The 27800-nt window shown below is 31.8% G+C and overlaps 3 protein-coding genes across 9 annotated transcripts in view; 2 read left to right on the top strand and 1 right to left on the bottom strand.

Moving 5' to 3' along the window:
- LOC101488717 (uncharacterized) overlaps positions 1–11101 on the top strand; it is a 13508-nt gene extending 2407 nt beyond the window's left edge. The window contains exons 4-9 of the mRNA XM_004514001.4: positions 8064–8147; positions 8267–8371; positions 9862–9978; positions 10068–10165; positions 10361–10472; positions 10689–11101. Of these exons, the coding sequence (XP_004514058.2) occupies positions 8064–8147; positions 8267–8371; positions 9862–9978; positions 10068–10165; positions 10361–10472; positions 10689–10832 (660 nt within the window). The 3' untranslated portion in view covers positions 10833–11101. The remainder of the gene's footprint in view (positions 1–8063; positions 8148–8266; positions 8372–9861; positions 9979–10067; positions 10166–10360; positions 10473–10688) is intronic.
- Positions 1279–6396, bottom strand: LOC140920924 (uncharacterized). The gene is made up of 3 exons (XM_073370222.1): positions 6317–6396; positions 1542–1842; positions 1279–1435 (listed from the first exon to the last, which is right to left on the bottom strand). The coding sequence occupies exons 2-3, from the start codon at positions 1838–1840 to the stop codon at positions 1279–1281; spliced, it is 456 nt and encodes a 151-aa protein (XP_073226323.1). The 5' UTR covers positions 1841–1842; positions 6317–6396.
- Positions 11102–17351: 6250 nt separating the features above from the next.
- On the top strand, positions 17352–26002 carry LOC101513462 (zinc finger CCCH domain-containing protein 13-like). Of its 7 annotated transcripts, none has more exons than XM_004513991.4 (12): positions 17352–17512; positions 17613–17864; positions 21002–21112; positions 21532–21565; positions 22376–22517; positions 22620–22676; positions 23483–23580; positions 23700–23771; positions 23928–24145; positions 24924–25123; positions 25320–25520; positions 25614–26002. In XM_004513991.4, exons 2-12 carry the CDS (start codon positions 17738–17740, stop codon positions 25692–25694), a joined length of 1341 nt encoding a protein of 446 aa, XP_004514048.1. In that variant the 5' UTR covers positions 17352–17512; positions 17613–17737; the 3' UTR covers positions 25695–26002. The 7 variants fall into 7 exon arrangements, with proteins under 7 accessions (XP_004514048.1, XP_004514049.1, XP_004514050.1 ...); XM_004513992.4 differs by having other exon boundaries at positions 23928–24142; XM_004513993.4 differs by having other exon boundaries at positions 21002–21094.
- The last annotated feature ends 1798 nt before the right edge of the window (positions 26003–27800 follow it).

Below are 27800 nucleotides of genomic sequence, written 5' to 3' on the forward strand. Positions count from 1 at the left end.
TGCTGTTGCTGGAAGGCAGAGTTCGGAGGATCCTGGTGTTGCTGTTGGAAATTTGGAGGCGGTTGCTGCTGCTGGGAGTATTGAGAGTAATTTTGTTGCTGCTGGAATAGTGGTTGTTGAGGCAAGTATTGAGGCCGAGGCGGGAACTGCTGATGAAACACAGGAGGAAATGAAAATTGTTGTTGTTGAAATTGTTGTTGTTGCTGCTGAAACTGCTGCTGCTGCTCTTGAAACTTTTGTTTCCACTCCTCATTCAATTTATCAATTGCGGCTTGTATCAGCTGTTGTGTCTTTTCTTCTTGCTCCCTTGCCCATTGCTTCTTTAACTGGTCAAGATCATTATCTATCGACGGACGATGAGATCGATCCGTACTAGCATAAGAAGAAGACGTCTCAGTCTGAATATAGCCGGTTGGACCTTTCTTAAAGGTTGATGATAAACTACCGGCACCCAGCACACGCCCTTTGTACTTGCCACCACTGATGTGCATAAAACTTGCGGTCTCATATTGTTTCCGCTGCACTGGACCAGCTCGCTGAGCAGGAGGAAGAGTAGCTTGATGATCATCCCATTCTTTCATGATTTGTTGAAGTTGTTCCTATATTAAAAATAAAAAAATAAAATAGTTAATAATTAATATATAATAATTTATAGGTCTAATTAATATATAACAATTAATATATAATAATTACCTGAATATTTTTTGATAATTCATCAGTATACTCATTTGTTTCAGGATTAACATGAAGATAGCGATGTATCTCAGCCTGAGTGACCTCCCTTCCAAGTTGCTTTTCCTAAAATATTAAATTAATGTCAAGTTTATAAGTTGGTGAAATGTGATGATTAATTGAATATAAATTAATAGATATATATTATAAATAATAATAAATTACCATATAATATTTAATTTCTCCAGCAGACATGGAACCTCCCTTATGAGTACTGGTACCCCTCTCAGATGCTCTATTAGTCTTTGCTTTTTCTCTCTTCTGTTTGTAAGCATCTGTGTTCCATTTCCTCCACAAAGCAGTCCAAACATTTTCACCAATCCAATTAGGCCGTTTTTCCTCCCCCTTATTACGTGCGTAAGCCAACATAGATGAGAGACGCTTTGAAAAGCGATGGTCAAATGAAGCCAAAACTGCGGCATCATGCTCTCTTTTCCAAGTGCATTTGGTCTGTTGTTTGTTGAAATTTAAAAAATATTAAAAATATAATTAGTAATTCAGTAAATTAATCAAATGTATAAATAAATAGTAATTAAATAAATTAATCTAATGACTTACTTTGAAACAATGTAAAAACTGATCAACTTCCCTAATTTGAGGTGTCTTATCCTCTTTTATCTCACCCCAAGACAACCATGGTTTTTTATATTTCTCTTGTATGACTTCAGCAATTGCCTTTGCAGATGATTTAAAAGGAAGATATCTTCAAAGTTTATATGCAAATTAAATATAAAAATAAATTAATAAAATTAATAATGTATTTACATTGCAATAATAATGAAATATTTAATCAATCATAGTTTACATACCCATCTCCTTCTGGAATGATGACAATGCGGTTGTAGCAATCAACACATCCGGGATCCATTATTTCGTCTAAGGTATAAGGCTCTACTGGGACCTCCGGATATAGAGGAATAGCTCCACCACTAGTACCAATGGACGGCATCGGCATGAGAGATGGGTCATTAACAACACGTTTAGCAACTTTTTTCTTACCACGTGATGTTTTGGATATTCCTCGTATTGCCGCCGTTCCTGTTCCTCCCGATCCATCCGAACCTCCTGATCCTCCTGCAGATCCTCCTACTCCCGACACTGAAGCCATGTCTATATATATATATATCCATATCCATACATATATATAATATAATATATGTGTGTATACAATTAACATAAGATTAATTAATAATGAAGTATACATAAATAAATTATAACACTGACATAAATAAAGAAATATATATAAAATATAAAAATATATATATAAGGTGTCGTTCATTTCAATTACAATATATAATATTATAGATATAGAAACACACATATATATATAATTAATTAATTGTCTTCGTCTTCGTCTTCGTCATCATCGTCGTCGTCATTTGATGAGTGAATTAAGTCATTGCCTTCATCATTCTCTAATTCATCTATTTCTTGTTCATCAACTTCTTCTCCAATGTGTGACTCATGACAAAGTTGACTAATAGTCTCATCTCCAATCACATGATCCAAATTTGACATTTCATCCATTTGAAATGCAACTTCTTCATTTTGACCTGCTTCAACTTCTTCGATTCCACTCGTTGGTCTTGTTTTGATTGCAGCACACCAACCTTGTTTGCTTCTGACAGTTGATGGATAAGGAACATAATAGACTTGTCTTACATTATGGGCCAGGGCAAATGGATCAAACCGTGGATATTTTTTGCTCATACGAATGTCTACAGTATTGGATATCAAATTTATTTTAGTTCCTCTGCTAGATGGATCAAACCACTTACAGTAAAACAACACCACTTTTTTCGCATAATCTAGGAACGTGTAGTCAATTTCGTAAATATGCTCAATTATGCCATAGAAATCTTCTACTACACCACTATCAGAGACACTTTTCATACAAACTCCACTATTAATTGTTTCTTTTCCTTCAGTCCAAGATTCGGTGTGAAATTTGTATCCATTGACGTAATAGGTGTGCCATTCTTTGAAACTTCTACTCGGGCCCATAGATAAGTGCCTTAAGTGGATGTTGATAGGAGTTTGTTCTTCGAGATGCACTTGTTGTTGAAACCATAATGGGAAATTTGAATGTATATCATCAGATGATTGTCCCGTATTTAAAAATGCCCTGATCGATGACCATATATATGGTGAATATCAATTTAATCATATAATTAAATATAATTAATATGAAGAGAAATTTGAAACGTACTCAATGTATGGTTTAACTTCGGTGCAGTTAATCAAAACGTGAACATGTGCCGCATTAAATACTTTGTCGCTTGGCCAGAAAATCGGAAAATCCCTACCAGCATGATGACCAGACAAGCAAAAAACTGATAAAGCATGTGGATGACGTATAACACTATCAGTAGCGTTTCTTCCGTTAACTGGTGACAACGTTTCGTTGTTGAAATAATGAGAACAAAAGTGTGTTGTTTCACGGTGAAGGTAAGATGAACAAATTGAGCCCTCAACTCTAGCTTTGTTTTTCACCGACCGTTTTGAATAACCCATGAACCTATAATATACAAAGAGATGTACAATAAGCTCCATGTATATATAAGTTGAAGTATATTGAAAATCAAGTATATGTATATATATATCACCTTTCAAATGGATACATCCATCTATACTGAACTGGTCCACCAAGCCTAGCTTCACTTGCAAGATGCACTGAGAGATGCTCCATGGAATCAAAAAACCCAGGAGGAAATACTTTCTCCAACTTACATAGAATGATCGGAATGTCATTTTCCATCTTGATGAGATCTTTATCATAGAGTGTTGAAGAACACAAATTCTTGAAATATTGACTCACTTCAATAAGTGGGTTCAATACATGTGTCGGTAAAGCACTAAAGGCAATAGGAAGTAAACACTCTAAAAATATATGACAATCATGACTTTTCATCCCATGCATCCTCCCATTTTCCACATCAGCACATCTTGCCAAATTAGAACAATAACCGTCAGGCGTCTTCAGCTCTTTGATCCAACGATAAACAGATTTGGCTTCATCAGTAGATAAAGTGTAATTCGCACGAGGTTTTAGGGTCTTGCCGTTTTGTTCCACCAACAACAAATCTGGTCGTCTGCAATATATACCTATGTCTTTTCTGGCTTTGTCATTATCTTTTGTTTTTCCTTTCACATTCATCACAGTATTAAATATGTTGTCAAAGAAATTTTTCTCAATATGCATTACATCGAGATTATGTCTCAAAAGATTATCTTTCCAATACGGTAGATCCCAAAAAATACATCTTTTTGTCCAATTGTGCCATTGTCCATAACCTTGTGGTTTACAGGCCACACCATTAACAACATGTACCTTTGGCATATCTTTTACTTTATTCCAAACTTGTTCTGATGTCAACTTAAGCGGGGGTCCTAGACTTTCTGCATAGCCCTTCATAAATGCAGCTTTGTTCCTTCTAAATGCATGATCAGCAGGTAAAAACCTACGATGCGAGTCAAACCACGATGCTTTCCCGCCAAATTTTAAAGTAAATGCTTTTGTATCTTCCATACAAATAGGACAAACTAATTTACCATGGGTGCCCCATCCTGACAACATCCCATAAGCGGGGAAATCATTAATGGTCCACATCAATGCAGCTCTCATCATAAAATTTTCTCTCCGAGCAATATCATATGTCAAGACACCATTCCACAACCTCTTCAAATCGTCAATCAAATGTTGTAAAAAAATATCAATACCAGTTGTAGGATTAGAAGGACATGGTATCACAGCAGCTAAGAACATATAAGGTTTAGACATACACATATCAGGAGGAAGATTGTAAGGAGTAACAATAACCGGCCAACAAGAATAAGGAGTAGACGATGCTTGTATGTACGGCGTAAATCCATCTGAGGATAATCCAAGTCTTACATTGCGTGGATCTGACGTAAAATCAGGATGCATTTGATCAAAGTGTTTCCATGCCTGACCATCAGACGGATGTCGCAACTCGCTTGAATTTCTTCTATTCTCATCATGCCACGTCATATTTCCTGCAGTTTGTATTGATGCAAACAATCTATGCAATCTTGATACAATAGGTATGTAAAACATTGCTTTCCTTGGAATTGATTTTCCCCTACTTACCCTAGAGTTATTCCTTTGGTGATACCTTGGTTGTTGACAAAATTTGCATTCAACTAAGTTAGCATCATTTATACCAAATTCATTGTCATAATACAACATGCAACCTTTAACACAACAATCAATCCTCTTGACACCTAATCCTAACTTTGACACTAACCGTTTCGCATCATAATAACTTTGCGGCAAACCATCTCTAACAGGTGTTGCATCTAGCATCATTTTAGTCATGAAATCCAAAGCTAAATCAGGAACATGAAATTGAGACTTTAGACCTAATAGTCTAATACACATTGATAACTTTGAGTTTGAAGAACCTTCAAACAACGGTTTATTTGTCTCTTTCAAAAGACCATAAAATCTCTGAGCTTCTTCATTGGGAAGTCCATCGGTATCGTCATATTGATCTTCATTGAATGACAAATTAACCCCAACAGCATCCGAGATCATATCATTCATCGCCTCAAAGTGTTGATAGTTATAATAATCTATACCTAACATGGTAGTACTACTTGAAGGACCTGTGTTATAATTCTCCATAGATGTACTAGTATTAGGCGCCGCTGGAGACTCTTCTCCATGATTAGTCCAAATCCAGTAGTTAGGCATAAATCCATCTGCATACAAATGCACTCTTATTTCATCTTCACTTTTAAACCGTCTACATCGACATAAACAACATGGACATCTCATTCCCCCTTCATCTTGGACAATTTGTTGCACTCTCGCAAAATTCAGAAAGTCTTCAACCTTGTTAGCAAAACGTTGTTTAAGACCCTTTCTTCCAGGAAAATTCCTATCGTACATCCAACTACGGTATAAATCCATATATATATATATATATATATATATATATATCTGTGTGTGTGTGTGTGTGTATATATATCTCGATGTTTTATATATTAATTGCTTTATTTTTCAAAAGCATTATATATAAATTTTGACATATTTATATGTCAATTAGGGGAGCATGCATCTGCACACAATATAATATATTATTATCAATACAATAAATATATATAAACCGAAATAAAATTATATATATATATCAATACAATATAATATATTATTATCAATACAATACAATAATATATAATATATTATTATCAATATAATATATATATCAATACAATAAATTATATATATCAATACAATAAATATATATAAACCTATATAAAATTTTAAATGATGTTTTTTTAAAAATCAAGACTAATAATCAAGACTTATTTATAACAAAAAATAATAATATCATCAATTTTAATAATGTTTTTTTAAATAATAATTATATTAAAACTAATATATTTTAACCGTGGTTTGAAACTTTAATTTATCATATATTAATATGTAAACAACATCATTCCTATTTTTTTAAAAATAAATTTATAAAACTAATCTAAATATAAATATTACTAATCTATATTTTAAAAATAATATATATATTTACTAATCTAAATTTAAAATATATAAAATACTAACTTGATGCCGAGTAGCGTCTGACTTCAAGCTTTCACTCACGTACGATATGCTTGCAAGTCTTCGAAATAATTAACAAGCACTGTAAAAATAAAAATCAATAACATTAATTAGTTATATCAAATTAAAAAATAAAATTATAAAACTACATATATAATATAATTATACTTACCAAATTTAAATGAAGCTTAAGAGTAATTTTGTGTAGAGAGAAGGAGGAGAGAATGGTTAGAATGAGGTTGTAGAGAGAAGTTGGATGTGAAAAAATGAAGGAGGAGGGGAGAAAAATATATATAGATTCAGGTTGAGCATTTGTGGCGGCTAAAGCAGCCACAATGCCAACGGATATATTGATATTTGTGGCGGCCTGGGCGGCCAGAAAAGCCAACGGCTATAATGCCATTTGTGGCGGCTTTTGCCGCCAGTAATTCTAACGGTAAAATGCGTTGTGACGGCCTTTTCCGCCAGTAATTGGGCCTCCATTTGTGGCGGCCTTTGCCGCCAGTAATGCCAACGGTACAATCCTTTGTGACGGCCTAAGCGGCCACAAAATCCAGCTGGATTGGGCCTCCTTTGTGGCGGCCTTTGCAGCCACAAATGCCACGTGCGCGTTCCTTTGTGGCGGCCTTTGCAGCCACAAATGCCACGTGCGCGTTCCTTTGTGGCGGCCTTTGCAGCCACAAATGCCACGTGCGCGTTCCTTTGTGGCGGCCTTTGCAGCCACAAATGCCACGTGCGCGTTCCTTTGTGGCGGCCTTTGCAGCCACAAATGCCACGTGCGCGTTCCTTTGTGGCGGCCTTTGCAGCCACAAATGCCACGTGCGCGTTCCTTTGTGGCGGCCTTTGCAGCCACAAATGCCACGTGCGCGTTCCTTTGTGGCGGCCTTTGCAGCCACAAATGCCACGTGCGCGTTCCTTTGTGGCGGCCTTTGCAGCCACAAATGCCACGTGCGCGTTCCTTTGTGGCGGCCTTTGCAGCCACAAATGCCACGTGCGCGTTCCTTTGTGGCGGCCTTTGCAGCCACAAATGCCACGTGCGCGTTCCTTTGTGGCGGCCTTTGCAGCCACAAATGCCACGTGCGCGTTCCTTTGTGGCGGCCTTTGCAGCCACAAATGCCACGTGCGCGTTCCTTTGTTTTTGATTATTATTTAAGGATAATTTTTTTCTTAAAAGTGCTTATAATTAAGTCTAAATATAGTATTTTTAATTTGTTTAAATTTAAATATTAAATATCTGTAAAATATTAATATTTGATTTAATTAATATATATATATTTATATAAATACTCACATTGCAATCTAAACAAATCTTAAATTTGGCCACATCCTCATATAGTATAACTAATTTCTTTAGGCTCTTTCTTAAAAGTTTGGAGGAGATAGAAGGGAAGAAATTTGGGAGGAGTAAAAGTGATAAAAAAAAATAAAGAGAAACTTTTCACATTATATAAAAGTATTTTATAATTAATATATTTTTAATTTTAAAATATTATAACAATAAAGTATTTTAAGAATATTTTTAATCCCTAAAAAATTCTCCTACATATTTTGAGTGTGTTCATAAAAAAAATTATATTTGCAAAAAAAAAAAAAAAAACTCTCAAAGTCATTCCCTCCTTCCATTTTCTTCTTTTTTTAAAAATCCATCTCTCATCCCCTACTAAACTACAAACGAGCCTTGATTTCATCATTACTTTGATTCTTACTAAGTTTTCTTTCTTCATGTTTATTTATTTTATGCTTCTTCCAGGTACTTACTTCGAAAGATGTGTGGGAATTGTTGAAGAAAAAACGCAACATATTTTCAGTACTTTATTACTGGGACTGCGCCAAGGCATGTTTAAAAGTTTGACAATCATATATATTCTTCGTCCTATTACATTTTTCAATTATTTTCATCTTATTCAAGAATATTTTTGTATCATGTTTTTTCTTCTCTTGAATTTCTAACAGAAGTACAATGAGCTTGACCTGAATCCTGGTGCTGAGTTTCGTTCGGCATATAGAGAAGCAATCAAGTATGGTGGCAAAGTTGTACTTGGTGATCGTCCTATACAGGTTTCATGAATTTTTTATTTTGTCCGAAGATAGAGTGATAAATATAACTTAATACAAATTTACATAATGCGAAATTTTAGATTTAAATTTGAGACATAATATTTATCTTAATAATATTATTATGGATCGAGTTAGATAATATGAACGATTAGATAAAAATTTTAATTCATACATTTTTTTGAAATTTTGGTTTTTCATACTAATATAATAAAATGATTTCTTTAATCATTTTAATGTTATAATCCTAACATTTTTATGACAAAGTCAAATATAATTTGTTAATCATAAAGATTCTTTAAATGATAATTTTCAATAGAAACAAATGTAAAACTATTTATTTTCTTTGTAATATAATATAAATTAAAAATAAAATTTTAACAATTTCAATTGATAAAAATTTCTTCCAACAATAATACACATAGTTAATATTATTTTATTAGTTATGCATGTATTAAAAAAATAATTATCAAGATTATAAAAATAATTATTGTAAGGGTTTTATTTTTATTTTTTAATAAGAAAAGATGTATCTAAAAAACAGAACAAGGGGTGCTTAAAATCCATTACAAAAGTCACAAATCATACACATCAAATACAAGCAAGTGGATTAAATTAATTAAATTGATTTTTTTTTCTTTGTTTGAGTTTAATATAAATTTGATTAAATAAACTCAATCTCTATTAATTTGAATATGATTTCACTTCATTTAAAATTGACCACCAATATCTGAATAAAATCATTAGACTTTATCAGTAGTGTTATCATAAATATGTGTTGTATTTAAGAATTTTTTAATTATTTATATATTATTTTTCTCATTGTAGTTTAAAAAGTGTTTAAGTAATTGTTTTAATAGTATAAAAAATTTAGTGTTTGAAAAAAGAAAATTATATATTTTTAAAATAAGTATCTTAATTTTTATTAATGTCAATCTGGTTAAACATAACCAAATCAACATGTTATTCATCTCAATATGGATTTAATTTTGTGAGAAAAATTATAAAAACTCAATCAAACTAACTATTTTTTTATTTATATTTTTTCCTCTCCAAACATATTAACCAAATCAATATATTATAACCATAATTATGTATATCCTAAATATATGCAACTTTTCAGTCCAATTTATCTTTTTTTTGTAGTTGAGTTTACAAAAAAGTTTATGTATTTACATTGCAAATTTACGACCTAAAGTTCTAATATATAATAAAAAACTATAATTAATTTATCAATTAAAAAAAATTCAACACGCTCAAAGTATTTGTTCAAGTTCCGCCACTCCTACATCAAAGAGGTTTTTTTCCAACAAAACATCTTCAAATGGTTCCCAATTTATTTCTTTCTTATTTTCAATGTTTGTAGTTTTATCAAATGTGATTTTAGCTTGGTTTGCATTGTAAGATTATGTTCTTACAACTTTGTTAGTCTATTGATTGATTTTAATTTTGATTGTTAGTCTATTGATTGATTTTAATTTTGATTGATACAGATTACAATAAAGAGGACATGGAGGAAGTTGCCACTCTGGCACGTCATAAAATATTTGTTTTCTCCTTCTTATGGTTCAAAGACATCGTTCTCTAGCTCTGATGATGTTAAAAGATGGGTATATATTTCATTATCTAATCCGCTAGTTATCAATACTATGCTAAGTTGTTGTTTGTATCCTAATATGGGTTTACTTTGCCTCTTCAGTTAAAGGAATGCAGTGAACGTGATCTTTTAACTTGGAGACAAATAAGGAGTGAGAAGTTACCAACTGTTATGGAGACCATTGTGCATGAAAGAGATCAGTAAGTTCTAATATTGCACTTAATTCAATTTAAAGTTTCATTTAAATTGCCTCTTATGTATCTATCTAAAAGATAAAAGTTGAGTTCTAACTTTTATATTTCTAATAAACTTGAGTCTCCTCAGTGAGATAGAGAAACTGTTACGATTATATTTTTTCTACAGTAATATTATGCATTTATATTGGGTCTATGCAGGTACATGTGCTACGAATTATTAAAAGTGGCAAGTGAGAGCAGAACAATTGTTGCGGTTGTTGGAAGGGACCATCTACAAGGAATGCAGAAGAATTGGAAGCAACCAATCAATGTCAGTGAATATTATGTTATACATCAAAGTCTAATATAACATTGAAAAAAGATAAGACTAAAAAAGAGTTTAGTTTTGAAACCATGAATTAGGCTAAATGTATAAATTTAACAAGCATAATTAACTGCTCTTATCTTATCAGTCATAATATAATAGTGATTTATGTTATTAGTCATTGACATATTTTCTTACCCCAATTTTCTCTGCTAATACCAGATTAGGGATCTCATCACAATTCCACCTCCCAAACCACTTACATCTGTGATGAGAATTATCGCATCTGTTGGTGTTGTCTTGACTGGGATTGCCATAATTCCATACTGTGTTGGTGTTCTCTATCCATTTGTTTGTGGGAAGTAGTTTCTCTCTTTGAATTTTTGAAAATTGTGTCCCTTCACCTAATTGTTTTCGTAGACTAAGTATGGAGTTCTTCAATGACTTTTGATTTCTTGAAACATTTGTGGAGCTTTAGGAAGCTATCTAAGTGACATATTAGGGATGTTATATCTATTCATCATCCTACTTTATTCTTTATTTATCGAAGAGACTTAAGGGTTTTCGGGAGATATTTGGATTCTCTCTTGTAGCAATGACTATGTTTTTTCTCTCAATGATAGTTACTGTATTATCTTTTCCATTCAAAAGGGTGATTTGACTTAGTTTTGTTCGATAGTTTATGTTCCCCTATTTTCACTGTTTGTCAACTATTGTGGGAAAATCTTGGACATCTTCTCAACCATATCTATGAGCCTTTGATGATTATTGGTCATATAAATGAGGTGCTTAGCCGTAATGAGGTCTCACTTGGGACTTTTAATATGAACCAAGCAATTCAATTTAATAATATGATATCTAATTGTTATTTATCTAATTTAATTGCTATTGGTGTCATTTTCACCGGGGAGGAATAACACTCAACATGGTACTCGTGTTAGAAGGAAGTTGGACAAATGTATGGCTAATATTATTGGCGTCTCCTTTATCCTACTTGTGGTTGTGCTTTCCATCCACAAGTTTGACCATAATCCCCTATTATTTAGTTGTAAAAAATCTCATTTCCTTAAGAACATGTGCTTTCATTTTTAGACAACATGGTTAAATTTTTTTGGTTATGTCCTACCTGTGAATCACACTTAGACCACATGTTCTAGCAATGTTATTGGAAAGTTGCACAAGGTCAAAGAATAATCCATCATTTTTAACAAGAAGTTTTTGGAAAAAATTTCAAGAAAAAAAAAAGGATTTTGAAGGCTTGGATCAAAGGCGTTCACTATCAGTTAGATATTCATCCTTCTTTTAGCTACACTAAGTTACAAAAGGACATTCATATTGAATACAAAAACATTCTTGCTCAGGAAGAAATGTTATGGTACCACAAATCCAAAGAGAAATGGGTGAAATATGGTAATAAGAACACTAAATTCGTCCACACCAAAGTTGTGATTTGAAAAAAGGAGAAATAAGATCAATGAGTTACGGATTGAATGGAGAGTACCCCAAAAATTGTGAAGAGTTTAAGAAGTTTCTTCAAGAATTTGCAGACAATCACATAATAGAGATAAGCCGTGCAAAGGATGATAATCATGTATTGACCCTTGAGTCTCACATCGATAGTAAAACAACTTTCCCAAGATATTTGGAGATCCATTATAGCAAAAAAGATCTCAAGTCAACTCCAAATGGGCCAAAACCTATCACTATTCAAGTATCAACTCATTTTCCTTACAAAAGCACAAATGTCATACCATGGAATTATGATGTCACAGTTCACGTAGACACTCACGAAGAAAACAAGTCAAGTGGTAGGTCAATGTCCAAAGAAACAAATGTCACTAATATCTCAGGAATTGGTGGCATGACTCGAAGTTGTCCAGTCTATGTCCCTGAGCATCTTAGAAAAGATGAGAGATGCAAAGGAAATGAAGCTCTAAGTCATAATATGAAAAAACAAGAGGTTTGCGAAAAGACAGTGTTCGATGAGGAAGCTAATAAATTCTTGAAATTTATCAAATAAAGTGAATATATTGATGGATCAGCTAAATCAAATTCCTTCCAAGGTATCTGTTCTTTTCCTATTATCAAACTTTGAACCACATAGAGAGGCACTATTGAAAGTTCTAAATAAGGCTCATGTTACTAATAATATCATCGTTGACCAATTTGACGGAGTCGTCGATAACATCACTGCTAGTAGTTGTTTGAATTTCACCAACGATGAGTTACCAGCAGAGGCAATGATACACAATAAAGCACTACATATCTTTGTGAAGTGTCATGATCATATATTTGCAAGAGTGCTAGTTGACATTGGTTCATCGTTGAATGTCATGTCAAAATCAATACTATCAAAATACTCTATTGATGGATCCTATATAAAGCCTAGCTCTATGATAATAAAAAGATTTGATGGATCAAGGAGAGAGGTCATTGGCGAGTTTAACTTGCCAATTCAAGTCGGACCACATGACTTTGAAATAACTATCCAAGTAATGGATATCAAACCAGCATATAGTTAGTTCTCTTTTGGGGAGACCATGGATTCACGTTACTGGAGCAGTAACATCCACTTTGCATCAAAAGTTGAAGTTTATAGTGGACAACAAGTTGATAGTAATCTTTGGTGAGAATGACATGCTAGTAAGTCATTTATCTTCTATGGGATATACTGAAGCTACATGTTAAACCCATAGTTTTTAAATTCTAATTTATGTGATTTTAGTGTATTTTGTGTTGAATTGATGACGTTTTTAGCCAATTTTATTGGTATTTTGTGAATTAAATGCCAAAAATATATTTTTGAGATGTGATGTGATATGATGGGTAATGATGATTTTTTTTATAAAAAAATATCTATAAAATTAGATATTTGTTTAGTTAGTTTTTAGTTAATATATATATAATATCCGAGTGTGTGTATGTGTGATTTGGGTAATATTTGTTTTATTTAGTTTTAACTAAATAATGTAGATTATTTGGTTTTAAAAGTTTGATGTGTGAAAAAGATATAATTTTGGAAATTTTGTTGTGGTTGGATAAATTTTAGTTAACAAATTGTTATAAATATTTATGTTTATGTAGTTATCTCCTTGAGTCTCGAAAAGGAATCGAGACCGTCGGCACCGAGTTAGTGGTGGAGAGAATTCTGATATATTAATGTTGTTGTGGTGATTAAGTTTTGATATGATTATGTATTCATAACTGATAATATGTGCGTTATGGATTTTATTGAGTAAAATCTGTTCTGAGTATACTCTATGATAAGTTTGAAAAATCGTTAGTGTTAAATGAGTATTAAAAATTAGGATTTTTTTAATTGATGCATTTACTAAGGCCTATGATAGGCGATACAATTATGATTTAGGCCGAGGAGGATTTTTGTTGGAAATTCCAGAATCATGCGCATTAGCATATACACATTGTAGGAATCTTATATTTATACTTTACTTATACTCAACAAATGTTGCATTTTCCATTATCAATGTACACATCGGTAACCAATCTAAAAACAATCATTTTTCATTCTTGTTGATCTACGCACTAGTAACAAATCTGGAGACAATCATTCTTTCATTTATGTCAATCTACGCACCGATAACCAATCTGAAGACAATCATTTTTTCATTCTTGTCGAACTATACATCGGTAATCCATCAGAGGGCGATCATTTTTTCATTTATGTCAATCTTTGTATCGGTAACCAATCTGAACACAAGTCATTTTTATTCATGTCAATCTACACATCAGTAACCAATTTGGAGACAATCATTTTTCATTTTTGTCAATCACTTGTGCTCTTGCATTAAGAATTAATCTACTTTCATAATTTATTTAGACAAAATTTAAATCCTTATATTTTATTATGTTTTACAACGATAATATTCATAATTTTTAGTAACCTCAATTTTGTCCGACCAATTAAAAATAAGTAATAATATATTTAATAAACATTTTGCACTTGTTATAAGAAGAATAAGGAAGAAACAAAAACTAACTCCATCCTCGAAACCATATATTTCAAAACAAAATAAAAAAGGAGAACAATAAAAAAAAAAACTAGAAACAAAGCGCATCATTTTTTATCATCACTTCATCTAGCCATTGGACAAGCGACCATCGCCGACCACCATCAGTCATGGACTATCCCCTCCTTCTTCGTTGTCTATGTCTTAATCCCACGTTTTAAATAAAATGATACATTTTATTTCTTTAGAATTAAAAATGAGACTTTTAGTTATGGTTACGTTGATTTATTGAAAGTTGAACTGCATGTACATGTTAGTTGCACATAGTAGATAAGTGGGTTCAACCGTTTTGATTTGTGTGGCACTAGCTCACCATATTCTTCTATTTATATTTTTCTTAAATCATTAAATCTTACAAAAAAAAAATATTTTCAACAATAAAATTAAATAAAATCTTCAAATTATGTTAACATAAATTGTGATAACTTGATAGGTGTGACATCTTTTTAGTCATTGTGAGATTTTAAGACTTAGGTTATACTATTTGATAGTCTTAAAATTCACATTTTAAAATAATTATTCAAAATAAACAAATCCATTTTATTTTGTCAAAACAATTGTTTTCTTCAACAAAACAAATTTTCTTTAAAATACAATCAATACATCCACATTTTCTATCCAATAACTACATAGCTTTGATTTCTCCATCGCACCCAAAAATACCTAAGAGCACGAGATCACTTGTGTCAAGCACAATTTTAAAATTTCTTGTTTTCTCTCTCTCTCTCTCTCTCTCTCTCTCTCTCTCTCTCTCTCTCTCTCTCTTTTAAGCACTTTTATTTCAATATCACATTCATGAAAAATAATAATTTATATTTGTATTTATTATAAAAAAAAGTAAATATTTTTTTAAGTTAATATAAATTTTGCACAATTAATAAGTAACCGTTTTTTTAACGAATGTCGTAGGGTGTTAATACATTTCTCACGTATAATCGACTCCCGAACATTTCTCACGTATAATCGACACCCGAACTCAACCTGGTTTCAAAGACCATTATTTTTTGTTTTTAAGGGTTTCCCAATGATTTTTTTTTATTTTAAATAAACTTTGGTGGTGACTCTATTAAATTCGAGAAATACTCGAAATTTTAGGTCGTGACACACTTCGAGCTTGAAAAATGTTAAGAACAAAACACCAAGAAAGACATCTAAAACGAATTTGAAACACCGAAAATTCTTCAGCTAAAATTAATTTGAATTGTCAAAAATTCATCGACTAAAAAATTTTAAATGCCAAATAATCATTAGAGAAAAAATGTGAATGTTACGTTTAACTATCCATATTATGAATAGAAGCTAACCTAACCAATTAGGATAAAAATAATGAACTTAATTTGCTTAACTATCCATGATGTTGGAAATAGAAGCTAAAATGTCTATAAGACTTTTTTTAAGAAGAATAACAATTTTTTTTTGAAGGAATTCTTTGATTCAGCTTGTTTGTTTTTTTATTGCTTCGATTTTTCTTTAGGATCATTGTCCTTGTGAATTCTTCCTCCAAAATATATTTTTCGAAGACTATACTTCGTACCGGTAACTTTTGTTGAATATTTTTGTTTGAATTGCCATACATATGGCTTGTTTACCATTTTTAACACCAACTCTTGACCCCAAATCCAAATGATGATTTTTCCTTCTCAATTGCATCTTTTTTATTCTCTTTTTCAATATCGCAAGAGCCATGTTGGTTGCAATCTTCATGTGTTTGCAAGATCTTTTTGTCTTTAAGAATATTGAATTTCAACACCATATATCTTCTTTTTATTGTTTTATTCTTAATAACTAATGTTATTTCATCAATGTTCTTGATCTTCTTATTATTTGTACAAAGTTTTAGCCTCTAACACATGTAAACATAAACTCAAGAAGTCTTCTTCATGATGAATAAAGAAAAATGTAAAGAAGACAACAACCATGGATCTTTAAGCAAAGTGAATAAGGGTTAATGAATAAAACCATTTTTCATGAAATTTATTTTTCAAAAATTGAGAAAATAATGTTGCAGAATATAACTCTGATACTGTATTATAATTTTTGATTTAAATTATTGATAAAAGAAAAATAGAAGAAAGACCTAGAAAATAAATTATAAGAGTTACATAAAGTTATATAGCCATCTAGAAAGACAAACAACGTGTAAAATAACTAATTAGTTAATATAACTAACTAACTAATTAACGGCTTAGATCTCTAATAGCATTTGTTCACAAAATCCTAACATGAAATTAAAAAATAAAATGTTGACAAAAAAAGAGATTTAAAATTATAAGAGTATCCAATATTCTTATAAAATAAAGAGGATGCAATATCTATCAACAACAAATAAAAGAGTATGCAATATCAGTCTCAAAAATTTTTACACGGATATTCAATAAATATTCATACTTTTGTCACATATTTTTTACATTTTTATGGTTATTTTAAAATTAATGTGACATGAAAATATAATAATTTTTTTTATTAAATATTAGTGTAAAATTATTTTACAATATAGTCATAACATCCAATAAAATGAAGAAACCACTAAATTCGTTACTGATTTTATAAGTTGCTTTCAAATAGGTAGACAAAATTATAAAGTTAAAAGAAAAAGTATTTAACTATGTCAAATTTTACTCTTATTAACAATTCAAAAAAAGTGTGTTTTAGGATTAAATTAATAATAAGTAGTTAAATATAAAAATTAAATTAATAATAATTGTTAAAATAATTTAATTGATAGTATGTGATTAAATAAAGACTATCTTAAAAGTTTAATAATAGGGTGAATGATCTTCTTAATATATTCATAATAGAGGTGTCTTAAAAAGTTAGAAAGTAATTTGATATAAAATTAACGAAGAAAAAATTAGACAAAATTAAAGGAAAAGAAAAAAAGGGTTCACATCAGGGTTGGGTCTTTGACAAAACCCAGCACAGAACGAAGACCACGAGTAGCTTCCTAAACTGCTTTCATAGTGTAAAGCATTGTTACTTCTCTACTCTTTTCTCCTTCATTCATTCTTCAACTTCAAGGTAACTTTCTAATTTTTTTTTATTCAATTCAATTTTATTTTCACTAATTTTTTATTTTACTATTCCCTTTTTATTTATAATAATTTTCACATTTTCTCAGCAACACCACCAGCATCGACGCAACGTTAGGGTTATTATATCTTCTTCCTCGCGGTGGAATAATTGAACACTGTTTCTGATTTATTGTCTATTGAATCGTTAATTGATACTCACTTAAAGTCGAAGATGGTTGAACGTAAGCAATTCAAAACGAGGTTATGTGTTCTTTATCAGAGAGGTCGCTGTAATCGCCATAACTGTAACTTTGCACATGGGAATGCTGAACTTCGACGATTCTCTTCCTCCTATAATGGTAATTTTCAGTATTTAATTGTCTATGTGTTTTTTTATTATATTTTATTTTTGTTTTGAGGTATGGTGGGATTTGTTTAGGTGAGTGAATTAGTTAATCAAACACTTGATGCATGTTAATGTTAATTAGTGATGCCTTGAGTGAGTTGAGATTAGTTTGGATAATCAACTTAATTAAGTGCTTTTAACATAAGTGATTATGTATAAGCTATCTTTAAATTATTTAATGGAAAAATCACTAATTTTATAATCTGTAACAACTAACAAATGGGCTCTATCATTTTTTCAAAAAGTTGTAACAAATAGATGAAAACTTCCAAAAGTGATTATTTTTTGGAAGTTTTCATCCATACACTATTTTTGAAATTATTTTTATAAGATATCTTGGAGGGTTTATGAAAATAAGCTGAAAACAGATCATAGACATGTCAGAAGCTGATTCCATAAGCTCTCATAAATCATCTCACAATTGCTTATGTTGCTAAATAAGTTCAAATAAGTCAATTCAGGTTTAGTCAGTTAAGGTATGTTTAAGGAATGTGTATTATATTAATATTAATTCTGTCCCCAAATATGGGATCTCGTTTAGTAAATCACATGAGTTAAAATAGTTAGCAATGCTGCAATAGTAATAAATTTGTTAACAATTGGTATTATTTTTCAAGATTACCCTTTGTAGAACATTATCACATGCGAAAACACATGAGAAAGAATGAAACAAATGGGCAAGTTGATTGGTCTGTTATTAGTTAGAGTTTTTCTAAAACTAAAGGCTTCTTGTTTATTTTTATGTTAATTGAACTGGATGTTTATATCATAATATATTTTTAGAATGTTAAATATTGCCTTTGAAATCACCATTTCCATCATTGTTCTCCTTGGTATCTATACTCTTGATGATATATTAGCATGATATGTAGTTGTTTTTTTTTGTAATTTATAAATAAATAATCTATTTGTCGCCACCATACTAACAGTTGATATGTGATTATCAATTGTCATTCGTGACTTGTCCTCTCTTATGTGTATCTCTTAAACTGTTGTATTACTATAAGCATGTTTACCATAGCAACTATAACTACAAACTTACACCAATTACATTTGTTATTTCACTGCTGCAAATCTCGTTGCTTCACATAAGCAGATGGAAATATTGGAGATGCTTTAAGCATTGGTTCGTTCTTGTTTTCCTATAATTATTTTCTAGTTGTTTCTTCTTGGGAGGAGAGATTGTGAAAAGATGAAATTTTACTGAAATAGGAAGATGAAATGGAATGGATAAAGGGAGGCGTTTAACAATATATAATCACCCATCTTTAGCGCTTATATCTATTCATAATCATGGTCTTTTTTCTTTTTCTTTTCAGTCTTTGTTCTTTTGATAGAATTTTATGAGCCAACATTTTTTACCTGCTTGATGTTACTTGTTCTCTCTAAATTAAAGCATTTAATGAATAGGTTGATATACGTTATAACTTCAATTCAGTGATCAATTTGGTCTTAAATTATTATTTCTATTTTGGTGTATTTCAATATAAGTATTGGTATTTCTCCTGTTTTGTTCACTTGCTACTCTTATTTCTCCTCCTAGGAATTTTCCTTCAATAACTCTGTCCTTGAGTCAAGGAAATCTATCTGAGATCATATGATATCTATTTTCTAGCTAATGTCATCTCCATCAAGTTTGTTTTTATTGTTATAATTTCTCATGTATATCTCTACTCTTGAACCTGGCAATCTATGTTTCTTTTTTGGATTGCCAATTTTAAATAATGTTCCTGAATGAAAAATAGAGTATAGACAATTTTGAAGAGTTCATTGTGTTCCTTCTTGCAGATATAGATGGCTGTAGATATGTCCTTGGACTGTTTGTAGCCCACTAGTCCTGTGTCTGTGCGTGTGTGTATTGTCAATACTACATAAGCTGGCCTATTATTCATGATATTAAGCTGTTTAAACGATTGGGAGTCTGAGTTACATTTCTTATTTTTGATAACATTCTTAACCTGCATGGGGAAAATTGACTATTAAAAAACGAAGCATTGCATGAAGAAAATATATGAAAGGATAAAAATGTGAGGAAATAAATTATATATCAGCATCTTCTGTAAACTAACTGTTTAAATGCCAGCTTGTTTAGTCGACACACTGTTATTCCATTTATTTAGCTGGATTCAATACTCTTAAAACACCGAGGATCTGGATACTTATCAAATAATATGGTCCATATGTCCGTTGATTATGTGTTAGCAGATACCAAAGCATTCATATGCAATAACACATAGCATGTGGGATTAATGTCGGATTAATATATTCATTTCAATGATGGGACGTCTGTCCACGTTATCTTGTAGACTGTTGCATTTCCAGCAGTACGGATATTTCATTTAATTGGGAGGGATTCTTCACAATGGATTCTTCTGATTGGTTTATCTTAGAGGCAATGCCGGTGTTGTTCACGACATTATATTTTCTTCGCAATGTTTTATATGCTTTGTTCCATGAATCTGTGGAACTACAGTGTTTCCTGAAGGATCATAATCAGGCTTACATGGATGTATCTGCTAGCATCTTATTTTGATCAGAAGTGAGTTCAGTGCATTTCCCAATCATTTTATATACATATTCAACTACATAAGTGTATGGATCTTATGATATTCCTTTTGGCTGTTACTTCTGGATATGCCATGGCTACGTGGGCAAAGGCAAAATCTAATTATTAATGAAGATGATAGCAGGAGAAATCAAATCTGATAGCTTATGGATGGATTTTTATTTCTTAAGCATCTTGGATATGACTCTCCATTTGTGATTAAATATTATATCGTACTTCTCAACAAGATGAGGATGTGAACTGTTCTTAATCCATTGCTACCTTGTTTACACTTCAAAGATATAAGCTACATACATGGGGTTTTACTATATCTGTCATAAATATGGGGGGTGATATTCTGTATCGCCTTTTTTGCTCTTACATGGGAAGCACTAATACTATTCATTATTATGTTTCTCTTGTTATTCTCGTTAATGGTAAGCTTGGTCTTGTTATCAGTTTGTGCTCTGTTTTTAGCTAATGAAATATCTGTTGCTTTTGATTTTAGTCTGCGCTGCAATGCTAAAGTTTCTTTCTTATTGCAGGCAGGAGAGATTATTTAGGTAATGACTTGAGGGATAAACTTGATAGAAGGCATTTATCACCTCCAAGATATTCACCAGCTCGAGATGCAAGAGGTCGGCAGACCATCCGTGGTCAGACACTGAATCCTTATTTCTGCTTGCTTTCATTTTTTTAGTACCATTTCTTAGAGTAGTCGTACCATGGAGGGGAAGGTTCAAAATCACTTTAAAGAAATTTTTATTTCCATGATAGCAATTTTACATTTCATATTTCGTGAGACCGATTTCTTCTGAATCTTGGATGTATCTGATATTAACATTTTTAAGAGACCTTTAATCAAGAGATTGTCAGAGACATTACTTATTTCACTGTATTCTGTGATGGACTTTCTGTAAACAAAGAAGAATGTGCATTGCTTCACTATGAAGTTGTAGTTGGCATAAATAAGAGCTACCTTCACACGAGAATACATACACACAGATTGCATACACTGTTTTACTTAATGATCTTCTTTTCACTTCCCTAATGTTCGATGATTTAAAAATTGCAGAATACAGTCCACTGAGGTCTCCGGAGAAAAAAAGGTAAATTAACATGATTCACTATTGACAGTGTTTTTCACCTTTCATTTTTGTTGGCAATGTGTCAACTACTTTTGATTTTCATTTTTCTTGGCATGGTTGTCCACTACTTTTGTTCTTCTTGAATGTTTATACACATTAATATATGCTATATTAACAAATAAACTGGAAATTCATTAATCTATTTAGAAAAAAAGGACCGGGAATGATTTGGGAGGTACAAACTTCGAAAGGGGGGAGAGGGAGTCTAGAGAAGGATGGGGGCGAGATTTGATTCCTCGTAAATGATAAATAAGACATGAATGAATTCAGGAGATACATGTGAAACATACCAGAAGTGACAATGTATACTTTGTCTGCCATGAAATTTTATACCAGTTGTAATTGTAAGCTGATGACATTATGTTTATTGTTTTTTTATTTATTTATTAATCGTCAACTTATCCTTGATTGCTCTCATTTCCTGTGGACATGACAGTCTTATTGTTTAAAATTGTCTTTTGGTAGATGGTGTTGAGATGGGAAACATCGAAACATGGGGTTCTACTCTATGTTTGGTACATTTTAACACTGAGCAGAGCATGCTTTGATATAAAAAGAGTGGTATATTTTGATTCCCACTAAAGGGGAGGAATCAAATACTACTAAACAGAAATTTCATTCTATTCATATCCAATTCTGTCTGCATGCAAAATTACCTTATGAATGTAATATGGCTCTCAGGGACAACCTTTAATTTGTACATCTAATATTTCATTTTGTTTCAAATCCTCACCCATGATTTAGTCTAAGTATCAGCAATTCCTGGTGCAGTGACAGAAGACATAGGAGAAAACACGACATCAGTGGCCATAGTGATATTTCTGGAAGTTTGAAAGTCTCTGAAAGAATTAATGATCAAGTTAAAGAGGGAAAATTGCTTCCCTCTGGTTCTAGGAATACTCTTGAGGAGCAGGTTTAGAAATTGTTTAATCTTTCTATCACAAATATATCCAATATGTTCCCTTGTTTGTTCTGTGAAATTTCATTTTATTTTTATTCTTGGAAATATTTGCAGCTGAAGAAAGTACATTCCGATATCAACACTCTTGAGAACCGAAAATTCCAACTAGCGGTTAGTTTTGTCTCTTGTAGTTGCATTTTTTCACATTATGTATGGTAGCTTTTGACATGTGCCGACCAAACAGAATGGAGCATATTGTTTTGTCATGTTCATTTGATTCCATTCTCTTGGAGCATCTATAAGATACTACTTTTTTTTTTAACTGTATGTCCCATTCAATTTTGTTTTTGAAATGCACTAAACATAAAACAAAACACATGTTATGTCTTGTCTCACTCTAACCTGCATGGCAGATCAGAATAATCCACAGGGGATTTACAAGTATATATACAAGAGAACAAAAGGAAACATGATCCCATAGTATCAGAATCTAATCAATGCCTAAATAATTAAGGAAACTATGAAAGCCTAATAAATATGAATAGTAACAGTGTAATCAGAATTATTATACTCAAATACTTTGAAGCAATTTGGTTCTGCCAAGCGAAACCTACAAGGCATGCCTGTGTGAGCTTCTTAATCATGTTTTTTAAAATAGGTTGGCTGAGTACTCACTCTGTCAGTTGCATCCCTGTTCGGAAAGGATAAATTGGAGTGGAAAATTATCTTCATTATAAGGGTATTCAATTGTGATTTCCTAAATCTTTGTTTTGAGGCTTAAATCTGATACTGATATTGGGAGTTGTTTCATATACTGTCTTGAGAATATTAAGGAAATTGAGCTTGCTATCCACTTCCCTTTAAGAAATGGGAAAAGAAAAACCTTTTTTTTCAGTAGAAAAAATTATCCTGTTACAGGTTGAATTTAATTCAATTCATACTTTTTGACTTACAATTACAAATGAATATTTTTGAAGGTCTACCTAGATGAGAGTGTTCAAGAAGAGGATAGCCTAAATTCTAGAATTGAGGAACTTGAGGCTCAATTAAACAAGGAGAATGAGGAGTGTAAAAGGTACTGAAATGTTTCAAAGTTTATATGTTGATATACCATCTTCTATTACCAATCTCCATTGCTGACATTTCTTGATAATGCTATTCCCTCTCCTGGTTTGTTCTTTATGTAAAATTCAGAGTTACTTCAAGAATAAGAAAGTTTGTTCGAATGCACAATCAAAATTTGGAGTTGCAAGATGAACTGAAGAGGCGAGTTACAATATTTGTAGTATGAATTCATATCATTACAATATTTGTAGTATGAATTCATATTATTTGATGCACTTTGTTTTCTCAAATGCATTCTTTCTTTCTTTAATCTTTTGGGAGTTATTTTGGTAATCTATTTGTTTGTTTTGTATATAGATCACAGGTCCGACTTGAAAGGTTTGGAGTTCAACTTGTCTCAGACATTTCTAGAATTGGTGCTAATGAGGAAGATTTAAGCGTTGATATCGTAAGCAATGGTGAGAATATTGGTCTTCCTCCAATCATCAAACATAATTTGGAGCAGAATGGCAGATCTCCCTGCAGAAAAAGGCTGCATGTGGAACAAGATTCTGTGGAAGAGCTAAAACAAGGTAGTAGTAGTTTGGCAAAGATATTTATTTTGGATTTTCAGAAATAATGTGACCTTTGCTAAGCAAAAAACATTGGGTAGCGCAAAACTGAAAATATCTTTCATGAGTTCATCTCTGTGGAGATGGATATGTTCAGACAACCTAGTATCTGACCCTTTTTATTTCGTTCATAATGCAAAATTGTCTGTTAAAGCCTTATGTTTTGTAACCTGTATGTCTATGATTGTGGACCACTAGTTTTTGAAATTTTAAGATGTTCTTAGTGGTTAGTTATAAATGGACAATTTTGACTCAATCCTCGTATTCTCATTTCATGTTTATATTCCATAAGTACATAAAGGTTAATCATATGTATAGGAGTATAGGACGTCTTTACCCACTTTGGAAGTAAATATTAATTTTTTTGAAAACATGTGTGTAGGGTATAGGATGTCTTTCCCCACTTTGTACGTCTTTGAAGTAAATATTTAATTTTTGCTGACCTTGCACTAGATTATATGTAAGATTGCTTGATACTGTCGCTGATTGTCGAAGACATCATAATTTTGTCATGGATTTTAATTGTCATTTTAAACCAGTTGATCTGGCAATTAAATTCTGGTGATATTTAATTGTTAGCTTGCTTACATGGTGCTGATCTTGCACTAATTCATTTGTCATCTTTAAGGTTGTTTGCAGTGCAAATAGTATGCTTCAGTTTTTCTTTTAATTTGGCCACCTGACATGGTTATTGGAAATGCACTTTTGTTATTTTGCTGACGTCTCCTGATCATGCATGCAGATAAATCTAAAGTAGGGCATTTAGTTGAAACAGCAAGAACCAGTAAGCGTACTCGATGGAATTTGTCTGCTCAATCAAATAACAAGGGTTACGAAGAGGCCCCAGACAATGGAATTGAAGTTACTAGGCACCAAGATCTTGAAGGAAAAAAGCATAAGAAAGGAATATGGAATTCTTCTAACAACATTCATTCAGAAAAGGTACTAATTTGATTAATTTCATGGCAGCTCTGCCTATGCGAATGAAGCTTGTTTTGGTATGTTGCACTCTTTTGGTGATGCCGGTTTCTTTTGATTAAACCGCTAGTTTTATATCTCGTCTTAAATAAGATTTTCAAAAGTCGACCATGGTCATTACAAATGACATTTTTACATTCTTATCTATATGAATATACAGCTGAAGGAATCCAGGATCGAAGTGCCATCAACCAGTATGGCAGCTCATGTGTTTGAAGAGGAAGTTGAGATTGAACATGATAACGGAAATGATATCAAAGAAACTTCAAACACTGAAAATGACAACGGAGTGGTATTCCAGGTGAAGGGCACACCTTTTATGCTTCCCACAGATTTGATTCCCCATAGCAATTATTCGCAGGTTAGTTCTTCTATGGGGTACATTTGTTTACTGCCTTAAAAGCTACATACTTATGGCAAGCATTTTTAATAGCACTTTAACTTTAATGTTCAGTATGAGGGTAAAGACGAGAATGTGGATGTGGGTGGTCCTGATGAAGAGGCAGCAGGAGCACATGTGGACATAGTGGTCTAATTAATATTTGCCATTTCTAACTTTCTGTTTGTGTGGTTCAAAAGTAGTATATTGAAAGCGTTAATATCATAAACATAGATTTTCAAATAGAATAGGATGCAAAATAGTGGAACAAGAAACAAATGACTTTAGTAATCTTTGCATGTATGTAATGATGCATTCGGTGTTGGTGGATATTAATTTGTTTTAGTAATGCCTAAGAATGAATGCCATATTTGTGGCGGTGCCTAAGCTGAGTGTCTGTTGACTCTATGGTGTAATGAAGTTAAGACTAGGGTGAATTGAAGTTATCACTGATTACACTATAATCCTCTCATGTCTGGTTTTTTTATTTTTATTTTTTTTATTTTTAAAAACAAACTATTGGATATGTATTTTTTGTTAGAGTGAATGGTCAGATTGCTCCTTGAAATTGTAGAGTCGGGCATTTATTCTATTGAAATTCAAAAATAAGCAAATAAAACCCTTAAATTGAATGACATTGGACAAAATAGTATCTTTGTTAGTTTGGTATGTTAATGATGCTAACGTGGATGTTAAGTGCTTGCGTAGCGAGACTAGTTGTTAGCCAATTTAGTGTCACGTCAAACAGATATTAAATTGTCTGATTTGATAAATGTGTTAAACAAAGGCTAAATCGTCCGATTTTATAAATTAATTTGAAACTCAATTTTTTTTTTAAATTGAAACCTGCCATAAATGTAATTGAAATATTCTTCCTCTATATAATACTTCTTTGTTCTTTTTTTATGATTTTATATTTCTTCTTTCAAACACCTTAATTTGTATAATTTATGCTTCTTCATCTTCCTTAGTTTTCAAATCTCAGAAATGTGAGAATCAAGAACCACTTTTTCTTCTTCTTCTTCCTTCAATATCTTTACCACCCATTTTGTATTTGCTTGCTTGTTTTTGAATGACCTATTGCATATGAACACACAATAAAGAAAAAGTAGAAAAGAACTTGTGTGAATGGTGATGACGATGAACTCAATAAAGAAAACAAGAGCATACTTAGTTGGAAAGTATGAGATGACCGTGAATTGGTGGTGATGACCGAAACAAGCAACTAATGGAGATAGTTAAGATGAATAGATGAAAGGACAAAATGAAGAAAAATTTAGATAAATGGAGGGAAGTTGAATATTTTATTATAAACTACTCCTTTATAAATTCAGGCAAATTGCCCCTATCACATTCAGACGACCACATCAAAAGGTTTTATCCATGTCGGGCTCATTAAGAGAGATATCTAACCGAAAGATTAATTTGTCCAACGTCGTTCAATTTAAAAGTTTTATTTGTCTATTTTTTGAATTTTATAGAGTAAATGTCCGATTCTTACAGTTTCATATGGCAAATTAACTATTCCCTCTTTTTATTAAATTATTACAGGAAGCTTATTGATTAAAAAGAAAAGCTGAAAATGTCAAATTATTTTTACTATTGTGTGCAAATACTTTAAATAATGAGATAATTACACAAAAACTTTAAATAAGTTCATCTTCTAAATCTATAATAAGCAATTTTCTATGTTTTACTTAGTTTTTCGTTGTTCTTCATATCTGGTTAGTGTTTTTGGCAGTTTTAAGTAATGCTAGAACTAGAAAGAGGAGTTAGGAGGGATAAGGAAGGGAGGAATTTAGGGAAAGGAGTCAATAGAAGTGGAAGAGAAGACAGCCTCATGCTCCTGTTTTGTATGGTGGTTTACTTTTCTCCATAACATTAAGGAAGGGTTTAGAGAGCTTTTGACAGATTCATCAAATTATTGGGGAAAGGAAGGAAAGACTTTTGGTAACAAGGAAAGGTAAGTGAAAGAGATGATAACCCCTAATTTTGTATTAGTTTTTAATTCATATGCATTGTGGGTGTAAATTAAAAGTAGATGAAGTGGTGTGATGTGGTGAATTAAATAAATTTAATTGGATGTTAGAGCATAGCTATTTTACATTGAAGTGTATATTCTATTTTCTCTTTTTTCATAAAACTAAAAACTATTTTATATGAGGGAATTTAAAATGTATCAAGGGAGACTTTAAGAGTACATTACTAAAAAATTGATCATAAGCATTCTTCTCCTTGATGTGAACATGGATGGATTGAGCA

This window comes from Cicer arietinum, chromosome 6, assembly GCF_000331145.2.
Source record: "Cicer arietinum cultivar CDC Frontier isolate Library 1 chromosome 6, Cicar.CDCFrontier_v2.0, whole genome shotgun sequence".
In the NCBI taxonomy this organism is placed as follows: Eukaryota; Viridiplantae; Streptophyta; class Magnoliopsida; order Fabales; family Fabaceae; genus Cicer; species Cicer arietinum.